This window comes from Cherax quadricarinatus, chromosome 18 (genome assembly GCF_038502225.1).
Source record: "Cherax quadricarinatus isolate ZL_2023a chromosome 18, ASM3850222v1, whole genome shotgun sequence".
Classification (NCBI taxonomy): domain Eukaryota; kingdom Metazoa; phylum Arthropoda; class Malacostraca; order Decapoda; family Parastacidae; genus Cherax; species Cherax quadricarinatus.
The window spans coordinates 35,436,517-35,459,711 of NC_091309.1; the positions used below are offsets into that span (position 1 = coordinate 35,436,517).

The following is a 23,195-nucleotide window of genomic DNA, read 5'->3' on the forward strand; positions in this document are numbered from 1 at the left end:
GGGGGGCAGAAGGAAAGGGAAAAGGAGGGGTGGATAGGAAGGATGAGACAGGGAAGGGGGATTGGGGGGTAATTAGGTTCAGTCTGAGGAAGGAGACTCAAAGGTCTAATTGCTCAGACCAAGTGCCTCTTCACCATGCCAAGGATCCCCCCTTTGAAGTCTTATCAAGAGCCTTTCACTAAGAAGGTAATCCCCCTCCCCCATCAAAAGAATACATGTATAGGTATAGGAAGGGTTGTTGAGGTGGTTCGGACATGTAGAGAGAATGGAGCGAAACAGAATGACTTCAAGTGTGTATCAGTCTGTAGTGGAAGGAAGGCTGGGTAGGGGTCGGCCTAGGAAAGGTTGGAGGGAGGGGGTAAAGGAGGTTTTGTGTGCGAGAGGCTTGGACTTCCAGCAGGCATGCGTGAGAGTGTTTGATAGGAGTGAATGGAGACAAATGGTTTTTAATACTTTACGTGCTGTTGGAGTGTGAGCAAAGTAACATTTATGAAGGGATTCAGGGAAACTGGCAGGCCGGACTTGAGTCCTGGAGATGGGAAGTACAGTGCCTGCACTCTGAAGGAGGGGTGTTAATGTTGCAGTTTAAAAACTGTAGTGTAAAGCACCCTTCTGGCAAGACAGTGATGGAGTGAATGATGGTGAAAGTTTCTTTTTCGGGCCACCCTGCCTTGGTGGGAATCGGCCAGTGTGATAAAAAAAAAAAAATAAGTATTCAGTAACAGTCAATATTCTTGAACTAAATAAATTTTGAAGAGCGAGAAGTTTCAATGAGACCATTTATATAGTATACACACTACCGTAATTATACGACATGTAAGAAAAACTAATTTATTAAGAAAAATTTATTTTCATACAAAATTTATGAACTTGGAATGTGACAGCACAAAGAAAGTTAATTTTACAAAATTTATAACCTCTGGAAAAATTTAGATTTTTTTTTTTTTCCAGTTGACAAAGTGAGATTCAATCTTTTTTTTATCCATAATCACTATGAGTCAACAGAGAAGTGTGAAGATAGATCATAAATTATTAAATACATTTTTTAATATGAAAACACTTTGAAAGTACATATTAAAAAAAACTAAATACTAACTCCAGTTGCCACTAACTTACTTTATTGTCTCTTCAAGATTATCCTAGCCACAGCTAGGTTATGATTTTTTGGCAAAACTAAAAGAGCAAGCAACTTTGAACCCTAGTTCTAATTACAGCTACCAATTATCAGATTACATTATGTACTCTTTGATGCACCTGTAAAAATATAACTATTGTATTAAGTATTAGAAACCTTCAAGACAAGACATCAGCATTGGAAATAAGCCTTATTAAAGACCAAATGGCAACCCTCAAGGCTTTAGGGGCACACCAGTACACAAGCTGTATAATCATGCACTAAAATGCCTCTACAGCCTTTATACCAGCTGAATTTTTTTCAATGAATACATTGCTAATGCAATGTGGGTACATTTGTAATTTATTGTGTGCATGTACATGCATGTATATACATATGTACATTCATACAACATTAATTTCTCATGAATTCATGGTCAGAGATAAATATCAGAGAAGTAAAATAAAGTAAATTCTTTTAGTTAAAAAAAAAATTATGCCTAGAGAAATTTAAATATTCTTAAAATGCATTATTTTGGAGCATATCTAGATTCAAAATATTGTACCTGAAAATTAAAATTATAGTAATTTATGCCTAGTTAAAATTTTCAAACAAAATAAGTACTCCAAAATACAAGAATGTCAAACAAGTGGAAATTGCTGTGTATACAATTTATGTATATATACACTGTATACACATTTTGCATTCCAAAAGAAAACCTAAAGCTAATTTTAAATGGTGTAGGTCAGTTATGTGTGACCTCCATTTACATATGGCGGGTATTGCCAAAGGACATTCCTGTCTGGTTTGCACCCTTATTAGAACCATACTGGAGGCTGATCACTGTGTCAGAGGCTCGAAGCTGCTCTTCGCTGAATTGCCGAACATTTTTCTCTGCTTCCTTAGGGCCAATGGAAGGCTTCCCAAACTGAGCTCCCTGAAATCAAAGTTTCAAGCATTAAAAAAAACCATTATGCAGGTTTCAAATATTAACATCAATACTATTCACTACATATAGCATTAATGGTTGCTGGAAATTACATTACCAAGCTAAAATTTTTCTGAAGCAATAATATTAAATCAGATTTACTGCAAACCAATCCAATGCAGCTTCTATGTAAGGGGAGCCTGTGGCCTGGTAGGCACAGCCCTCAGTCCATACTGAGGGTCTGTGGTTCTATTCCCGGCAAAGGCGGAAATGTTGGGAGTTTCATTTTACCTGTTGGCCCTGTTCACCCATCAGTAAAATGAGTACCTGGGTGTTAATCGACTGGTGGGGGTTGCATCCTGGGACAAAATTTACCTAATTTGTCTGAAATGGTCTGCGTAACAAGCACCTTTCTATACAGTAGTATGTCACTGATGTCAGCTAGGACTGTATACCTTTTATATATACTTTTAGAAATAAAGATGTATTAGTTTCTAATTAAACATTTCCATTTCGACCATTTACTAATAATTTTGATATACAGCAAATCCACATTTCTCATTTAAACATTTAAGGATTAAAAATTAATGAGTACTATACTTAACTGTTACAGCAACAATGTAAATTAAACTATGTAAATTATACCTGCAGAAAACACTTTACTACCTCCACAGGGACAGGTTTACCAGTGCTTCAAGTCTTTGAAAAACTTTTGCATTATTGTTTAAAGCCTCTCTGAACCCTCAGGAAATACGTATATTTTTTTCCATCTATTCTTTGGGGGAGTACAGCTTAAAACTAAATATTTTGTAGTGAAAACAGTTTCATAGATTGGAATTCTAATACATTCCAGGATTTCTAGTCAAATATCCACATTACCATTTTCATTTCATCTGCTATGCCTTATTCGATTAGGAGGGGAAAAAAAAAAAAAAAAAAAAAGGCATTTAGGGATTTGGAAAATGCGTATGATATGGTGGCTAGGGGAGCAACATGGCAGATGCTGCAAATTTATGGAATAGGTGGCAGGGTGCTGAAACTAATTATTCTACTGAACTTTCTAAAAGCCATATAGCATGAACTGTTGAATATTCAATTTTCTTTTATTCATTGTAATTTGCCTAATGACCATTTGTAAAATTACTGCAGTTATTACCTTAATCTTTAGTTAGTCTCTAGTATGCCCAAAATACTCGGCATATAAAGGGGCTTTTGGCACATTCACCAAATTGTTACACTCTTAACACGTGTCATGCTAAAATAAAGTTAATTTTTATGAGGATAGCAAGGCTTGGGTAAGTGTGTAGAGAGGGGAAGGGGGGAGGGAGAGAGGGGTAGAAGAGAATTATTTCCTAGTAAAAGTAGGCCTTTAGACAGGGATGCATGATGTCATCATAGTTGCTCAGCAGATTTATAGATGTGGGTTGAGAGAAGTGAATGCTCAAGTGTTGGCAAGACGTGGGATCGAGAGATGAACACAAAGTGGGAGTTGTTGGTCGTTTTCGGGAGTGGACCTGTCAGAAGATGGATCTATGAAAGACCAGGCAAGTCACAGAACTGACAAGAGGAGTGAGAGGAGAGAGAAAAAAAAAAAAAAGTGGATCACTGAGGAGTCTGGAGACAATGTTATCCATGGAAGCAAAGATGGGAATTCATTAGAGTATAGTGGTACCAACACTTGCATGGATAAAGCATGGGTGGTAAATGCTGCAGCAAGCAGAAGGCAGTGATGTCATTTTTGAGGGCAACGTGCAGAATGATTATGCAGAAAATATGTAGTTTGGAAATTAGGAGGTACAGGGTTTCTAGAAATACAGTGGAACCTCAAATATCGAGCTTTCTTCGGTCCAGAAGGCCGTTAGAGTGCTGCTACTGAACGAATTTATTCCCATCAGGAATAATGTAAATTAGGTTAGTCCATTTCAGACCCTCAAAAATACTTACAAAAGCACTTGCAAAAAACACACGTACATAATTCATTGAGTTGGGAGCAGTTCGATTTTTGAGGTTCCATTGTATTATCAAGAGGGCTAGGGAGGGGTTGAGATGGTCTGGACATTTAGAAAGGATGGAATGCAATAGACTTGGAAGGCATATAAATCTGTAGTGGAAGGAAGGTGGAACAGGGGTCATCCTAAGAAACATTGTAGGGAGAGGGTGAAGGTTTTTTTTTTGTGCAAGGGGGCTTTAATTTTCAGCAAGCGTATTAGATAGGAGTGTGGAGGCAACTGGATTTTATGACTTTACATGCTGTTGGAGAGTAAGCAAAGTAACATTAATGAAGGCATTCAGGGAAATTGGTTAGCTGGAACCAAGCCCTGGAGGTGGGAAGTACAATGCCTGCACTCTGAAGGAGGAGTGGGTATATGCTGCAGTTTTTAACTGCAGTGTAAGCACACCTCTGGCAAGACACTGATGGAGTGAAAGAAAGTTTCTTCCTTTTCGGGTCAGCCTAACTCTGGGAAACAGCAGATATGTTAATACAAAAAACGTTAAATATCACAGCATTTTTCAATAGAAAGCATTTTCCCTAATTTATTACAAGCAGCAAGGCATGCACCAATCTACAAGAGTAGTAAACTAACCTAAATCAAAATTAATGCAATATACAAATTCATAACCAAATATCCTGAACTGTCAGGATGGCATCAAACCTGGACACAGCATTAATACAGTAATGCTCAGCTCAATTCTAAAATCAATATCCAATGGACATCTAAAAGAATCTATATATTAGACCACATCCTGCTGCTCAACTACAACAGCGTGGAATCTAAGACAACATTCATTATAGATTTAAAGAACATAATATAAACAGATTTGTAAACTACACTGGCTGGCTGACATCTGAACTAGCTTAACCATGGCACAAGTTTTCTAGCTCTATCTCACCACAGCCATCAAATTGTCATTCCCTGGTTGGGGCATCTTATGGGTTCACAAGATAGAGGAACAGAAGATTCCAGTTCAACAGTTTACCGTGTAAAGGAATGAAAATACAGAGCTGTCACACATCCAGCTCAGAAGCACTTAAAGTTTGAACCAAGTTAGTCATAGGTGACAGCAATGCAGACTTATAGCCAGAGGTTACATGTCCTTTATAAGAACTATTAATGCATACCCTCCACCATTACAAGGGTTACAATACATTACTGACAGGTAGGTTCACTTCAGTGAGCAGTCAATTTTGACTTTTTAGCTAGAATTTTCAGTCTACTTCAAATGTGACAATTTATTCATTTATTTTACTAGAATAATGCACACTATTTAACAAAAGGGTCGCAGGCATACACAACATTCATGCACCAATTTCTGGGGCCAAGTTTCAAAATGGTACAAGGAAAATTTTGCTTTTAAAGTGCCTAACCATTTTAAAACTTCACTCTTCCTTACCTTCCTTCCGAGTGACAAGATGCAAATTACTACAGAATTAAGATTTTGGCGCTCCCAAAGGTCAACAGTCTGGAAGGTTTCCTGAGATGGGACACCACATGCCTTTGCACCATCCACAAACTGGTTGATATTTTCCATGCACTTAAATGCCATGGTAGATCTTTGAATTTTCTTTATTTGGCCAGGCTTTAGGGCATTTATTACTCTGAAAGAAATAAGCAAACATCAAAAAAATTAAAAAGTTAACATCCAAAACAAAACACACTATCTGTAATTCTCCATTTTTACACTTAACCCAAATGACTAAAAATTCCCAAAACAGTTAAGGTTTAATTAATCTTTAGTTCCAAAGTTTGCCAGAAATACTTTTGCCAATATAAGTAGTATCATGCCGAGGTAAGACCATTCCCACTACTAATTTTACTAATTGTAATACTGTTGTGTTTTGAGATACCTCGCTTGTCAATTTTGTTAATGATAATCTTTTTAATTACCTAACTTTCATATCTATATGCATTGAGGAATATTGAAATGTATTGCTCCATAATCTGAGTCAGTAAGAATTAGGATTAGTCTGCCCAAAATGCCTAGGCATGCTAGTGGCTTTCTTTGTAATTAATATATTGTAATATGTAAACCACACATGACAAGCTTTGCGAGGAAATTCATTTTTTCAAAATAAAAAAAATTACTAAAATTCAGTGTAACATACTTCTATAAAATGAAGCCAAATTTTTAAGCTCAATGGCGTAAGAATGCATTGAAATTACAAATTTAACTTACAATGTTATCCAGTATTTCAAGCAAATTTTTGCCTAGTTGGCACAAGTGTTAAGGAAGACTGCCTGGGGTGGCAGTGGTGGTACTAGCATGTGGTGCAGACAATGAAAAAGTTTATAAAAGCTCATTGTGAAAAGTAAGTAAAAGTAACAAATGTATAAACCCAGAAGGTGGTCTGCTGTCCCCCCACCAAGGAAGGGTGACCCAAAAAGAAAAAATCCCCAAAAAGAAAATACTTTCATCATTCAACACTTTCACCTCACTCACACAATCACTTTTTGCAGAGGTGCTCAGAATACAAAAGTTTAAAAGTATATACATAAAGAATACACAACATATCCCTCCAAACTGCCAATATACCAAACCCCTCCTTTAAAGTGCAGGCATTGTACTTCCCATTTCCAGGACTCAAGTCCGGCTATATAAAATAACCGGTTTCCTGAATCCCTTCACTAAATATTACCCTGCTCACACCAACAGCTTGTCAGGTCCCCAATACCATTCGTCTATGTTCACTAACACGCATGCTTGACCCCCTCCCTCCAACCCTTTTGAGGACTACCTCTACCCCACCTTCATTCCCCTACAGATTTATATGCTCTCCATGTCATTCTACTTTGATCCATTCTCTCTAATGACCAAACCACCTCAACAACCCCTCTTCAGCCCTCTTGATACTTTTATTAACTCCACACCTCCTAATTTCCACTCCGAATTTTCTGCACAATATTTACACCACAAATTGCCCTTAGACAGGACATCACTGCCTCCAACCACCTCCTTGCTGCAGCATTTACAACCCAAGCTTCACACCCATGTAAGATTGTTGGTACCACTATACTTTCATTTCCTTCTTTGCCTTCATAGATAACATTCTTTGTCTCCACATACCTCAATGCACCACACCTTCCCCCCCTCATCAATTCTACGATTGACCTCATCCTTCATAAATCCATCCGCTGATACATCAACTCCCAAATATCTGAAAACATTTCCTTCCATACTACTACTCCCCTATTTGATATCCCATTTTTCTTTATCTAAATCATTCGATACCCTCATCACCTTACTCTTTTCTATGTTAACTTTCAACTTTCTACCTTTACTCCCAAATTTGTCCACTAACCTCTGCAATTTTTCTTTAGAATCACCCACAAGCACAGTATCAGCAAAAAGTAACTTCCCATTTCGTATTTGATTCACCATAATTTAATCCCACCCCTCTCCCTAACACCCTAGCATTTGCTTCTTTTACAACCCCATCCATAAACATTAAACAACCATGGTGACATTACTATTTGTGACATTATTAACATGACATCTTCAAGACTAATAAGACTGATGTTTATGTATACCCACATGGCAGCACTGCAAGTTTATTTAGGTAGTTACACAATTATAATTATCAGAGTATATACATATATATATTATATGAAAACTTAACCCACTTGAAATTTTGGAAAGTTCCTAAACATAAGAGTTGTGCTCAGAGAATGTATACAAACCGGGTGGGGCAGGGTGACCATTAGAAAGACGGGGGGAGTGATATAGAGTCAATTTAAAATGTCCGTATTAGCGGGTGTAAAGCAAAACGCTGTAAAACAGAGCCCTACTGTGTATGGAAACTAGCACATAATGGACAGTACAATCTATGGCATTTATTCATGCAGTGTATACAGTATAGCTATTTAAACAACCATATACAAGAGTATAAATACCTCAACTGCAGTATCTTCCCATTTCTCGTTTAGTTACAAGTGATAATGGAAGTCAGTGCATACGATATTTAAATTTTAAGCATGATTATCCATATTTCAATACTACTTACACTTTAGGGATAGTAATTACCAACCTTTAACAATAAAGGTTAGTAGATTGTTACTTTATGAATGTGCAAAAAAACTTTACTGTGCATTACTCACTCGCAGAGCAGTGTCCCATCCTTGAGAATCTCATAGAAATTGTCTGCAGCGCCTGACTTGTCAAACTCTTGCTCGGTAATAGTGGCAATCCACTCCAAGCACTCTGCAGCCTGCTCTTCACTGTACTTTGCCTCAACCTGAATATGATGGAAAAATTAAAAATGAACATTCAGCAGCATGTGCCAGAATCAAAGTATAGAACTGAAGCAATAATTAAGATTATGAATTTTGGAGTATTTTGTAGCAACCAGATACCCTATTGTGCATCTTATCTGCTTTACTAAAAATTTAATAAGCATTTATTCAAATTAAGAAAAATAGGCCTTAATAAAATACCAAGTTAACCATTACAATATTAGAGAATTAAGAAACCGCATCTTCCTCCCGGGGGGAGGGGTTACATCTTCCAGCAAATTGCAACATACGTGTCTGCTTTATGCAAATAGCTGCAAATTTGGGTGCTACTTTGGCTTATCTACATGTCATGAATCTACTTTGGGATGATATCTACACCTTATATTGCAATCAACACTGTACCTAACCTAGGTTAGGTACCGTGCTGATTGCAATACAAGGTGTAGATCGCAATATAAGTGTAGATATCATTTCCCTTTAAGATAAGCGAAAGTAGCACCCAAATTTGACTAGTCCCTCTAGTTAAATTTTAAGTTACCATAATATTAATAAAGGTGCTACAAGTATTTAGGGCTGTCGCAAGGTTTAATCCAAAGTACAGGTACAAACGTGTGAACTAAAATGAGAATCAACATTTGGGTATCTGTGGAAAATTAAATTTACCTGGATGTAACTCAAGATACATACCAGTAAATGGTAACAGATAATTATTCTTTATCAAGGTTACAGAGACTAATAGGAATTTTAGGGCACTTGGGTCGCAAAAAATGTCCTCCTTTGATACCTACGATAATTATATCTCAAGTCACTCTGGACCTATATTAATTTCAAAAGAAATATCATTAATATAAAATGTGGACTATTAAATTTAAAATGTGAATACAAACATTGAAGGAGAATTTATAATAATAAGACTCTCCAATTAGTCTGGAGATTACGGTGTGTCATACTCAAAATCCCCCCCCCCTGCCTCAATTATGAAGAAAATACTGGCCAGAATTTAAACAAAATAGACGACTTAGCTGGGGTTCCAAAGCTGTCCTGATCATCTGCTTAACGCTCACGTCATGCAGGACTGCAAATCCAACAATTTCGGCTCCTATTTGGGAAGTTTCAACCACAATTTAACTCCCAGAGCGACGAAATTTATGCACATTTCACTAATGCGTCTTTACCACATTCAAAACAATGGCCTCTACCCCATGCTCGTCAGCGCAGGCACAGATCTTCCCTGTCGGGTCTCTACTTTAAAATACACTTTAGAGCAATAGTAATGCATTAATCAGGTATATTTACGTATACAGCATAATTTTGGGAAATTACTTTCCACAATCTTCATTCTGGGAACATTTTGCCACACTATAGCTTCAGCATATTCAAGATGGGGAGGCTTGTATACTGATGACAACATGGTGCAATAATAGGCAGAGTCACCAGTAGACAAAACCACTAGTGTAAGTAGGTAGTATCTATAAGTTAGACAGCAACCTTTTGTGATCTTGATGCAGTGATTTCTTCAAAACTTGCCTAACCTATAGACATGACCTACTTCCACTAGCGACTGCCTCCCACTGCTCCATCTCGTCTGTCATCAGTATATAAGCCCCCCATCTCTACATATGCTATACTTTTGTCAAGACTGAAGGGCTGAACACAATGCCAGGCTTAGAGACTGATTACCTCCCTAATCTGCAGTGTCATAACGTACTTGTGGAAAATAAATTCCCATAATTATACTGCATTTTTTTATAATGTAAATATACTCTATTAATGCATTACTTTTCTAAACTGTATTTTGAATAGAACCAACAGGGTCCCCTCTGCGCCTACACGGATGTGCGGGGGAAGAAGTCGAGACGGGGCATCAGGGAGCGGGCGTGTTTTGAATCGAGTGAAGAAGCTGGGAAAGCATGGGAACAGGAAACGGGTGTTCACGGCATTAATATAGGCCTCGCTTCATAACAGGAAGTGTCGTAACTGTTCCTGGTGAAGAGCGAGGGAACGTGATTTAAGGGACCACCGCAATAAAGGGATAAAATTAGTGAATAATGGTGGCACCGGCGGTGACTGGTGCACCGCCATGGAGTGTGTCCAGGGGAAAATACCAGTGATTTAATCATCACTCATCGGTCTCAGATCTTAATGGAGTGACCTCTGTGTATAATAATTATGAGACATTAAATCGTCTTGTGAATTGTAATGTAATCAGTGATAATAACACTAAGTTAAGAGAATGCGTGAAGTGAAATAGGTTGCCTTGCTCCAAGTGAACACCTTAGGCCTCTTGGTTCCTGTCCCGAGGATAGTGAAGTTTTTATGGAGTCACGACTTTTAAACTGGGACAAACCAACGAATACCTCGTCCTGCTGGAATAAAAACAGTGTCGGTGTAGCAGGACATCGAAATGAGATGGTGAATGGAGGAAATAAGGAGCATCAATCACCCACAGTTAAGTAACCCTTCTAGTTATAGCAGACTGATACTGGCCAGTTAGGTATGTTGTAATTGGATAGGTTATGGGTGATCCAGCTACATCAAATGACCACTAGAGAATATCTGGTAAGTGGTGGGATTATGGACAAGCGTTTTTCCTTGATGGATATATCCATGTGTAACCTACCCCCCCTCCTTCATTCAGTTAAACTAATATAATCTATACAGTCCACAATTAATTAGTATCGCCTTACTTGTGGGTGCTATCCAATTTATACTGGTCTCTGATAGATATGGATAAGATTGAGTGTGTCGAAGGGACACCTGCAGTGACCAGGGGTGGTCAAGTTCTCTCGCATGTCTACACGGGGTGACTACGGTAAACAATGTAGTTGTCTCCCAATGAGATTACTCTTATGCATGTAATGTTGAGGTACATACAGGTAACACCCCTATAAAATTTTCCGTAGTACTGGAGCGAGATATGAGAGATGTGTAAAATAAACCCAGCGAGGAGCAGGGGTGCGATTGGGACAATAAGGGAACAATCAACATCCGGGGTCCCAAACTATTCAACATCTTACCCGAAGATATCAAACACGGCTGGAACAAGTGTAGAAGCCATCAAGAAGAAACTAATCTTCACCAGGTGCCAGATCAACCAGGCTGTGATGGATATGTGGGACAGCAGGCCTCCAGGAGCAACAGCCTCATTGATCAGGCAACCACCAGACGAACCTGGCCCATGGCCGGGTTCAGAGTAGTGAAACCCTAAACTTTTCAAAGGTAAGGTACCTTAAACTCTTCTTACACTTGTCTCTGCATGGGACCGAAGCCACTTCATGGCAAAATATTTCCAGAGGAAAGAACCAAATGTTGCACGCCTTATTTACCAACCTATCTTTTTTAAGCCATTTATTCACAAGGAACTTTTGTTCACAGTTTATATCTGCTTGACACTGCCATACCCGTGGTGGTACTTTTGGCAAGGGTACGAGGGCTGACAATATTAGGTAAATAACCTAAAGGTATTTTAGCCAACGTGAATACTTAGTGGTTAAAAAATTTTCAGCACAAATGTGACAAATGAGAATCAAGAAGTCTCCCTAATAGTTCTACTAAGCATTATTCAGAACCCAGTATGACAGGATAACAGCATACCGCTGTTATCCATTTCCGAATAATTATTCCGAACAAGAACTATTTGAGCGCTCAAAGTCCTGCACAATGCGTATTTAATGTGAAATTAAACACTAATTTGAAACTGATAAGGTTCTATTTTTTTTTATATTTTATTTAAAAGAAACAATACATAAAAAGAAAAATCACAAGCCGACAATTAACAGATCAAAAGACCGTGGCAGACAATGTCAGTACACAAAAACTAAATACATTAACACATTGATATTAAAAAATACTGAATAAACTCAACCAGTTTATGGAAAAAACATACCGACTCCCAAACAGTCGGAGTCATTATAAACCACGTAGGAGCAAGTCCTATAACTGATAAGGTTCTACCTTGGAAGAAATTAATAACTGGGCTTTCACCCTCCACGCAAGCACGTTGTCCATGCACTTTTAGAAATAAAGATTATTCCACCCCCTTACCCAGAAGGGATTCCACAATGCCTACCACACCCGCGAGATCTTTCTTCTAAGCTCTACGATAGTGCTTGTTGTGCATGTAGTTTGTTAATCAGACTTGCTAATTGACCTTTACATGTTCAAAAGATTTGTTAAAGATTTCTGCAGTGACGTATCCATGGGAGCACGAAACCTGTAGCGATCATACATCGCCATGGGGGGAATGCAAGGCATTCAGGCTTTTTTCGAGAAATTGGAGTATTGAAACCATGGAAAGGGTGGGGTTTAAACCCAATGGAGAAAAACTCCAGCCCAGTGCATAATGGACTAATTCCTTAGAGCAAGAGCCCCTCACCAGCATCAATGAACTTGCCGCGAGGCTAAACGTAAACCCAAACGTCCATCAAAATGGGCCCAGAGGGCGAAATTCTTTTTATAAAAAGATTTGGAGCCCCCCCCATCCCCATGCACTATGATCCCTACTAGTTTAGCACTTCCATAAATTTGTTTAGCACTTCCATAAATTTAACAAAACAGCAATATGCAGATTTAACTATGAAAAACTACCTACCATTAAACTGTGTAGTCATAGCGTCAAATTTATTACAAGTATAACTTAAGGTGGACCATATATGGGCAGTCAAACCTTAGTCAATAGATGGTCATACATTTACGTAACTTTAAATTAAAACTGAAGCTGTTGGAACTTGTTCGGTCCGAGAAGTCCCAACGGGGGGGGGGGGGGAGGAGTTAGAGGCCCCTTATACCCACCCAAAATCAAACACTCACCCGGGTTGGCGGAGGTGGATGGGAGGCACTACTTAATTTATAGATTTACCCTTCAGGGAAGAAGTAGGTAGTTTATACTGTTAGTACACTAATATTAGGATTGAGGCAACTGTAGATAATAATGTAGACCTAAGACCTTAACATAGGTAGTAATAGGCCAATAATGTAGGCAAACCACTAGGTTAAGTTAGCTAGGGAGAACTGGCAGCCCAAGTTTGAACGACCAGGCGCGGGTCTCAGACGCCAGATCTCTCTTCTATGACCAGACATCTGGACAACACGTGCAGTGATCAGCAGACAGCGCCCCCCATGCGTCTTCACACAAGAGACCTGGGGAAATCTAGTGGAGGCACCTCGATGTACTGTAGATAACCTCCTCAGTCAGGCCCATACAGTAAGACAAGACCTCCACTTTTTCTTAGGATTTCTGGCCAGTGTCGGGGGAAAATTGCGAGCGAGTCGAGCTGTGGCTTTGTGCAGCCGGCAGTTCATGACCAGTACGTGAATTTGTCTTGTCTACCTAGAAACTAGTGTCAGTTTCTGCATAGTTATACAAGGGGATACACACCCTCTTGGATACAGGAATTTTTGAGGTGCAGGCAGGTCACTAATATCGATTGAATATTGCAGGAATTAAGGCTCCCGGTTGCACGTGGTTTCTGAGGGGAAGTCCAAAGGGGCTAAGCTTAGGGAGGTTGAAGATCAGGATATATGCTGCAACACCAAGTAAGTTAGTCCTTTAAACATGCATGCAGGCGAGATTTCTTGCAACATCAGTCTTATGAAAATCTGTCCTATAAGCCACTTGTGAGGCTGAGGTACAGACCTCAGAGCTCTGCGTCAACAGAGCTTGTCAATTTATCTAATACATACCTTTAGTTATTAAATAGCTGCTATAGCAGCCAATACAACCAACATCTAACACGTAAATCAGATTTTTTTTTTTGTATATATATTTAGGGAGCCGATTTGAAATAATTCATGACCTTATGTCGTGCGAGGAACTTCAGTCACGCCCGATCTTAACCGTAGATTCTAAGATATGTTTACAAGTTCTCAATGTCGCGAGGCACTATTAAACTAAATTTGATGTGACCAAAATTTGTAAAAAACCGCAAGGGCAAAATTGAAGAATGTCAAATCCGAGAGAAAAGTCAACCCATTTTACCATCGCACGATTATGAGAGAGCCGTAATGTTCATGGCTCATTCAGCAAAATTAGTTTCTACCACTGACAATGTATACAGAATGGGTGTGGTGCACTACAGGCCAGGCCAGCCCATGTATTGGTTCGGCAGAATTTTTACACACAAGTTAGCGAATTATATCGCTCACCAATGTTTATGAAATTTCTTAACATATCCACAATAGCCTATTCTCATCACTGAAATAACCTGTATGAACAACTGTCCATTGATTGCTACTAGTTTGAAAATACTAGCAATTAACTAATCACCTATGCCTACAATAGGTGTTAAGATAAGATTTCGTTCGGATTTTTAACCCCGGGGGGTTAGCCACCCAGGATAACCCAAGAAAGTCAGTGCGTCATCGAGGACTGTCTACCTTATTTTCATTGGGGTCCTTAATCTTGTCCCCCAGGATGCGACCCACACCAGTCGACTAACACCCAGGTACCTATTTGCTGCTAGGTGAACAGGACAACAGGTGTAAGGAAACGTGTCGAAATGTTTCCACCCGCCGGGAATCGAACCCGGGCCCTCCGTGTGTGAAGCGGGAGCTTTAGCCACCAGGCCACCGTAACTCTTGCTTGCAAATCTTTTAGAAACCAATGTGAAAGTAACATTTAACACACTTAAACAAGAAAATTATTTAGAAATTACTACATTTAATTCGACAGAACTTAAGCGTTGGGTTCCTGGACCCACAGTACACTACCTCCCGGAGGTTTGCGTAATAAATCTATCAGTCAATCATTCCTTATCAGTCTAGTGGGTGATAATGTGAATGCCGTCAAACGTGTCACAATGACATGTTCGACGGTATGTCACGAACTGTCCAACAGTGTTGGACAGTTCGTGGGTAAATTATAATAAAGCGCTAAACCCACAAGGGTTACAGCGCTGCTGGGTTTATTACAAGCCCCTCCAATATTTTGATTACCACCAACAGGCAGTTTAATTCTCCTGATCAATACTTCATTGTGGCTAAGACAGTATAGGAGATTCGTTACAAGAGCCTTAAACTAATTATCTGGGTTAGCTTTTAATTATTTCTTACAAACACCACAATTCATTTACTGACGTAGTAGATACAACTGTCTTGTTTTATTAATCAACGTAACCAAACAAATTAAAAATTTGCCGAAAACTTTTCGACATTTTTAAAATTTAGATTTAAAGGAGAAACTAAGTTTTCCTTGTTACAAACGTGTAAAAAGGTTAAGTAAAACTAAAATTGACCCAAGTAACGCATGATAGTTCCTAAAGTTCATGAACTTTCAAACAAAGACAGGCGAAAAGCACTGCCTGTCATTCCAAACCCGGATCTACCGCACCTACTACACGAAGCCTGCTGCAATCCCGCACCTGAAATTTTACGCAGGCCGTACAAGTAACCTTTACACGAAAAGAAAAAAAAAAACAACTAAACATCGAAGAATACTACGGTAACTGTTAAACTATGATTTTGACAATTTATTTACACAGCGATCGTTACAGAACGTTCAAGACTTCCTTAGATAGTGTTGCCAGATTGTGGTTCCTGCACAAAGTATCGCTCGGCCAGCCACCACCTCTCCCATGGCAACCGTCTACTTCATGGTCATTCAGAGGTCACATTGCCATGGGCTTTATGTTCCACCATTATGTTGATTCAACGTTACCGTCATGACTTCCGATACCCTGGGTATTTCACAGCCCGAACACCAGAGGTGGAAGAGGAAAAGCAAGCACCAAGGAAAAGGAGAGGCATCCTGGCGATTCGTTCGTTTAATGAGGTACAAGTCTTCAGAGAAGTACGGGTAGGAATGCTTATACAGCGAGACTTTAGTATCAGCTGTAATTTCTTTTCTTCCTCCACTCCTATAATTTGGAGAAAATATTTTTTTTCCATATTAACTTTACCTCTGCTCATTTCAAAACCCAACCCATTCCCCAGCAACATTTAGCAGGTACCTATTAACTAACTCTTGTTTAGCTATTCCCTAACTAAGCAAATAATTAGTAGAAGAGTCATAGTCAAAACAGTGTAGATAATATAATCAAGACTATAAACTAGAAAGAGTAAACAAAATTAAAAGGTTTGCCGACAACATTTTTAATTAGATCCTCTACCCTATAACAATGTGTGGACAGACACTTGTGCAATCTATTGGAATCTTTATTAAGGTAACGAACCATTCCACGGGCGGGGATAGAACCTCTCTGATCGCGGGTTCTATCCCCGCCCGTGGTATGGTTTGTTTGCAATCGTGTCATTACGATTTCGTGAGTCAAGGAAACGTTCCGCTACACAGTGGATTCATCAGTCCAATACAAAGAGGGGCAATGAGTAGTAGTTTGAGGTAATCAATCCTTCAGCCTGGAATCTGCGTTCAGTCCATCACTTGTATAAAGTACAGCATATGGCCGGAGAAGTGGCTTGTATACTGTAGTCAGGAGTCTAAGCAGGAGGCGGCGGGGTCACAGTGGAACCATCCACTAGTGTCAGCAGGTCTTCGTCCAAAGGTTGGACAAGTATTTAATTCCTTGTATCAAGTTCCCATGATGTTACAGTGTTTGACAGATGTGATAAATGATTTTCAAAACCGGACAAGTTGAAGATTGAGACACTCGTGCAACATATGGGAATCTAAGATTTATTGGACTGATGAAGCCACTGTGGCGAAACTTGTCCTTAATAAAGATTACCGTATGTTGCACAAGTGTCTCAAACTTCAACTTGTCTGTTTTCAAAACCATTTACCACAATGAAAAAAATGATAGAGAAAAACATTTATGCGCAAACGCCATAGAGTTTCACAAACATTCCGCACACTGAGATAAGAGAAGAGTTCGTTCGGATTTTTAACCCCGGAGGGTTAGCCACCCAGGATAACCCAAGAAAGTCAGTGCATCATCGAGGACTAACTTATTTCCATTGGGGTCCTCAATCTTGTCCCCCCAGGATGCGACCCACACCAGTCTACTAACACCCAGGTACCTATTTGCTGCTAGGTGAACAGGACAATAGTGTAAGGAAACGTGTCGAAATGTTTCCACCCGCCGGGAATCGAACCCGGGCCCTCCGTGTGTGAAGTGGGAGCTTTAGCCACCAGGCAATATTCATGCATTTAATCTGCCATCTCAAACTTTAGAATTAAAAAAGTTCACTGCTTTTTTAGAATTCAGAATTACAAGAATGAATGCACTGGAAATGCACTCGCTGGAAGACAAAGTGCTGACTACATAACTTAATTAAGGAGAGTGAAATTTCATTATATCAACATCTGGCAGACCATGAGGCCATGAACTGACAATGATCAAGTTCAATAAAAATTGAATTTCTAATGTAATACTGACGCTATTAGAGGAGGTATTAAACTAACTCAATCTTGCAAGAAAGGCTGCCTAGAAATTCTATTGCAGCCCATCTTGTCCTTGCGCAACAAGAACTAAAAAGCATAAATCACTAAGAATGTTTGCTTGTTTGCACGACAGACTCAACGCGATCCGTCCCGGATCTCTTATTTCAGAACACCGGGGAAAAAATCTATTCCCTTTAGGTATATATATTTCACCTCTAATGACAATAGTACTGACGGGTGTGCGGCAGAAGACCACCACTGTTGAGCAGTATTACTCAGTCTGTACCTTCATGCTGGTGAGGGGCTCATGATTAAAGCTACCGTACCTTTGTTCAAATTTCTTTAACGTAGTCTGAATATCTTCCATTCCTCCCAGGCATTGTAAGACCAACGGGAGTAGCGCTCGCCCTTGTGAATTTAGTCTAGTCGCGTGACTAGCAACAGTCACCTTAACAGCCATCGGGTGTGAAGCTGGTATACAATACAGACAAGCTGATAAATGCACAATACCTTGCTTAAGTTTTTAATTATAAAATACATATTTATATATAGTTACCCATTCAAATATGCTAATGTTCGATCCATTTAAAATGGAGTACAAATACGTAGTGATCAAAACTGCTGAATAATACTGAAGCTAATACTACTTAATAGACGTCAAAGATTACTAAAATAAGAAAACCCGAACTTTAATAACTATATCAGCGTTGTGTGACCTTTAAGAGTTTAGCACTTAGTTACGATTATAATAATGCCAACATAACATTTAAAACTACGATGAACGCATACGAACGATTAAACCTAATGTTCTGTTTACTTATCAGTAAATGATTTAAACATCACTTCTTTGCAGTGATCAGGAGTGATTTATGGGCATACGATTTTCTCCAAACTCAACTTTAAGGGGGCAAATTTGAACTTTTACATCATTTTATGGCAAATTAAATGGTAAAGCGCCAAACCAATAAGGACTACGGACTGAAGGAAACTCCAGTTCCTGATCAAGAGGCTCTCCCCCCACACCGGCATAAAGGAACTTCTCTATGGTAAACTTGCCAGCTGCCGGGTCACCATCTGGAAAAGACCTAGGCCGGGACTACAACGGCGAACCTACGTACTACTATTGCCAGCTACCTTCCCGAGAAATGCTACCACCCGATAATATTTCGTTCAGATTTTTAACCCCGGAGGGTTAGCCACCCAGAATAACCCAAGAAAGTCGGTGCGTCATCGAGGACTAACTTATTTCCATTGGGGTCCTCCCAATCCTGTCCCCCAGGATGCGACCCACACCAGTCTAACACCCAGGTACCTATTTGCTGCTAGGTGAACAGGACAACAGGTGTAAGGAAACACGTCGGGAATCGAACCCAGGCCCTCCGTGTGCGAAGCAAGAGCTTTAGTCACGAGGCCACTGATACGAAATTTCAGAACGGGTACGGCCAAGACAACTTTCTGCTATTTGTTTTAACATGCCCACAGCAGGTCTCTGGTACCTAAAAAAGAATCAAGTGAAGTACTATTGACCTAATATTACAAATTACTGACGATGCAGCCCAGTCTAGGAGTAATGTGACTGGAATGAAAACCATTGGCAAATTATTTATACAACAGTCCGCTCGGTGCGCTGAAAGGGTTTAATTTAAAAATGGCTTATCGTCTACCTATTAAACCGAATGTCTTTAAAACAGTGATTAAAGTATTTTCATGTCTGGTAGTACAGGCACCTTGTTGACTGCACGCAATGAAGACTCGCCCGATGGCGTCACGTGCAAATACGGTAGTATCCAACGGAAGCTAATGCCCTAAGTGAGAAAGGGATGCTAAAATGCCTTACCAGGCATTTATTTGTTTCACAGACTACCATTCTCTAGGCCACTAATTACTAAACACTGCCATGACTTAAGTAAATACCCATAAAGTTCTAACTGGCTCCAACTCCTCTATTGGTACAATGCAATGTTATGCACCCGACTAAAAAATAAGCCAGGTTATCTAACGATAGAAAGCCCATCATGTGCATAATTATCAATCTCAGTACTAACCAGATTGTAAAGCTTTGTAATTAGAAACGCACCAAATGCTTAAATTCGGTCACTTCCTCTCCAGCACGAAGGTAGTGTCAGCTGCCTCACAAGGGGCGAAACAGCTGACAACTGCCTCAGACTTTCCTGTAACTACCCGATTGGAACACCTGTTCCTGCCCTCTCCCCCTTCTAATCATCTATCTGCTAAGCGTAGGTTTGTACCGAAATCAACGCTGCGCTGTTCCCCTCCAGCATCCTTTCAGATAAGGCAGCAGTTGTGCCTTTAATAAAAGGGCCAGTGTGATGCCAGACCATTACAGGTCTGCAAACGGAAGGTGCATCCGCAATGTTAGTATACCGTTTCGTTAATACAGCATCTTTGAAAAAGATTCAAGATTTAGTTAAACATGCTAGTAGTTACGCTGGATAAAATATGCCCTGGAGCTTAATCCACAATTTAAATTTGATTCTAGCGTGAGGATACATGCCTTCGCTTATTGCACCATGCGTCTAGCGTAAATATTGCGTGGCCATGCCATCAGAACAATCGTGGTTCGGCCACTACTGTCGTAAAAAGTTTTTGAGGTACAAACTACTTTTACTCAACTGCAATGCCCAGAGACAAGTTTTTCGGCAAAATGCATGCTAACCATTAACGAGTTAGACAAGAATTAAGCGAAGAATAGCTAAGTGTCAAGTGTAAAAAGTTTGGTGTGACGATGACTAAATTCATGCATCAGATTATTATAATCAAGGGGGAGCGCTAAACCCGTAGGATTATGCAGCACCTGTGGGGAGGATGTGGAAGGTATTCAGACTTAGTTCAGGAAACTGGAGCACAGAACCAATTCCCTAGATCAAAAGCCCCTCACCAACGTCAAGTAACCTTCCTTGAGGGGCCAAGAACCACAAAACTGTGGGGGAGGTGAAAAGAAAGAGGGCAAGGTGATACCAATGTTGCTGCGATGTGCTGACCAGCAGTTATTGACTGGCTGCTAAGCAGAGTAAACCTTCTAAAACAAGGCAAGGGCAGAAAACTAGAGTATCTGTACACTTTAAAAGTCAGGAACCTATAAACGAGCCTTAATTTGGACTTGTGAAAGAGCACTCTGCAGTTGATCAGGCACCACTCCTTGGAGGGATCCAAGGTCAATTAAATAGCCAAGTCAAGCAATGGCAGGTTGCATTTGCTTTAGAGACGACTATGGGCTATTTTTTTGTAAATACTGTAGTTCAGATTTTTTTTTTTAGTCAACAGCCAGCTCAGCATATATTCGGGGTATTAAAACAAGACTGACACTGAATCTTACCCAAACGAGCCAGTCAACATTAACACTATAGACTATCTCGCTAAACAGAGGCTGGAATAATTCTATTGAAGTTCTCTAAACTTATAATGCACCATTTCTAAGGCCTTTAACATTCTTCCCTAATACCATCGTACTTTAAAGGAAAGGTTGAGAACCACATGTCGGGCAGTTTCATTCTGGCTGTGCACTTTGAACTTAAAGGGAAAAAAAAATCGCCAAACATTCATTATAACTTCTAAACTCGTATAGAACCGGTTCTCAACATACAGGAGAAATTTACTTCATTAAAACAATTTTGGTTAACAGCACTTTAGAGTTTGTACATTCCTCAAAACTAACAACCTTGTAAAAAAAGAAAAGGTTGCGCGCGCGCATACACTAAACACTTGTGTACACACGTTCCAAGTGTACTGAGCAACGATCCACTTACTACTACTTTCAAACAGTTTCAAACTTCCTTAATTTAGAAGATTCGGGTACCTGTTCCCGGTCTGCAATATCCATAAACCTAATTTGTGGAGGATTTTACTAACCTAGCGAACAAATACTATATAGCGGGTAAAAAATTTAAGATTTGGTAGTCTCCCAGTACCTTGTATAATTATTAGCGTGTATAAAAATAAATTAAGCAACCTTAGTTTAAAAGAAGCCAATCCCCCCCTCACAACCAAAGCTGCTTTCCATGACCAAGACTAAAATTTGATTAGCCATTCCGTAGCCGATGCCCTTGTTATCAAGAGATTGCAGTCCTAATTTGGGAAGCAAAATATCTTGTATAAACCACCCTCAGTATAAACCACCCTCAAAATTTATAGCAATAGGCCATGTACCTCCCCCCCCCCCACTAATCACCATACCAGCCCATCCTCATCATATTTGCACTCCCCCCCCCTCTAGATTCATTATACCTGCCCATTCAATTCATCCAAGGACAGTCATTATATTTAAAGTTAAACCGGGAAGTCGTACAATAACTTCATTCCATCCTGCACAAGTGACTGCCACACCCACTTCCAGCCATCATAGCGTCGCTCTCCAAAATGCAGCTTGTGTTTTATGTTCCACTACCAGGATTTTTTGCCTTTTAAGTAATGACTATCTTAAATTATACTTCCTAAAATAATAAATTGAACTTACTGCCCTTGTAACAAATATCGGAATTAGTATTCTTACGTAATATACCGGTAGTTAAAACCTTTTTCACACATTACCCAATTATACCATTAATACATTGACATAACAAACGTAAATTGATTAGTCATGAAGCACTATCTATGGTGTGTGTCTACAATTGTGGTTTAAACATGTTTTAATCTAAAGAAATATTACCACGTAAACTATATCACCCCCGGCATCGTTTCTATAACATCAATATACAAATTTAAATGTTCATTGGCTGGTGATATCCTTAGGAAAATAAAATATTTAAGATATTAAACATGTAGGGAAGAATTCCCAAACCGCTTGTAGATGAGCTGAGCCCAGCAGCATCAAGAGATGAGATCAATACTACCAACCTCGCTTACCATTAATCCCAGATATTTCCTCACGTATTCTCTGTTTCTCAAGACCCACTAAGACCTTACCTTGGACTGGGCCTCAGCAGCAAGTCCTGACTTCGTAGCGCGACTCATAGTGGTAGTTAAAGAGGAGGGAAGAGGAGAGAGCGTACGTCCACACCTGGTGTCTGTAGTCAACTGGTGTGTACCACGGCTGCTCCTCCCACCTTGTACCTCACAACACTCACTCTCTCACACTGACGTCATTTTCACTTTTTTTTCTCTCTCTTTCTCTCGTTACAGAGGTTAATGTGTCTATTTATATATTACAGGATGTGTATTAACTTACTTATAAATGTGATGACGTGCTTCAAATGTCTCCCAGAATTTGTATTCCTCAAGAAGTAGTTATCACAGTTAATTATCGTGTTAAGAAGACTAAGTTTGTTCAAACTGAAGATTATCATTATAATGACGAGATATTTATACGGATAATGTAAATTATATATGATTCTTTGCAATTTCTCATAAAAATGATTTTTTTTATTTTATTTAAAAAAAAACACAATACACATTATACATGTTTGCTATACTTAGGTCACATAAACAAAGAAACGTGATCCATTAAATAATAAAAACAGACAACTTCACATTCCTTATCCCAGCACTAAACTTATACATAAGAAAAACACGTGCAACTGTAAATGCTTGATTCCCCCTCCAAAAGTGCCCAACCAGCACACACAACAT

General features: G+C 39.4%; 1 protein-coding gene across 1 annotated transcript; it reads right to left on the minus strand.

Moving 5' to 3' along the window:
* Positions 1-830: 830 nt before the first annotated feature.
* Positions 831-22,690, minus strand: Chd64 (calponin 3). Its single transcript, XM_053777812.2, has 4 exons — positions 22,533-22,690; positions 8,138-8,274; positions 5,436-5,640; positions 831-2,051 (listed from the first exon to the last, which is right to left on the minus strand). The coding sequence occupies exons 1-4, from the start codon at positions 22,578-22,580 to the stop codon at positions 1,881-1,883; spliced, it is 561 nt and encodes a 186-aa protein (XP_053633787.1). The 5' UTR covers positions 22,581-22,690; the 3' UTR covers positions 831-1,880.
* Between the last annotated feature and the right edge of the window lie 505 nt (positions 22,691-23,195).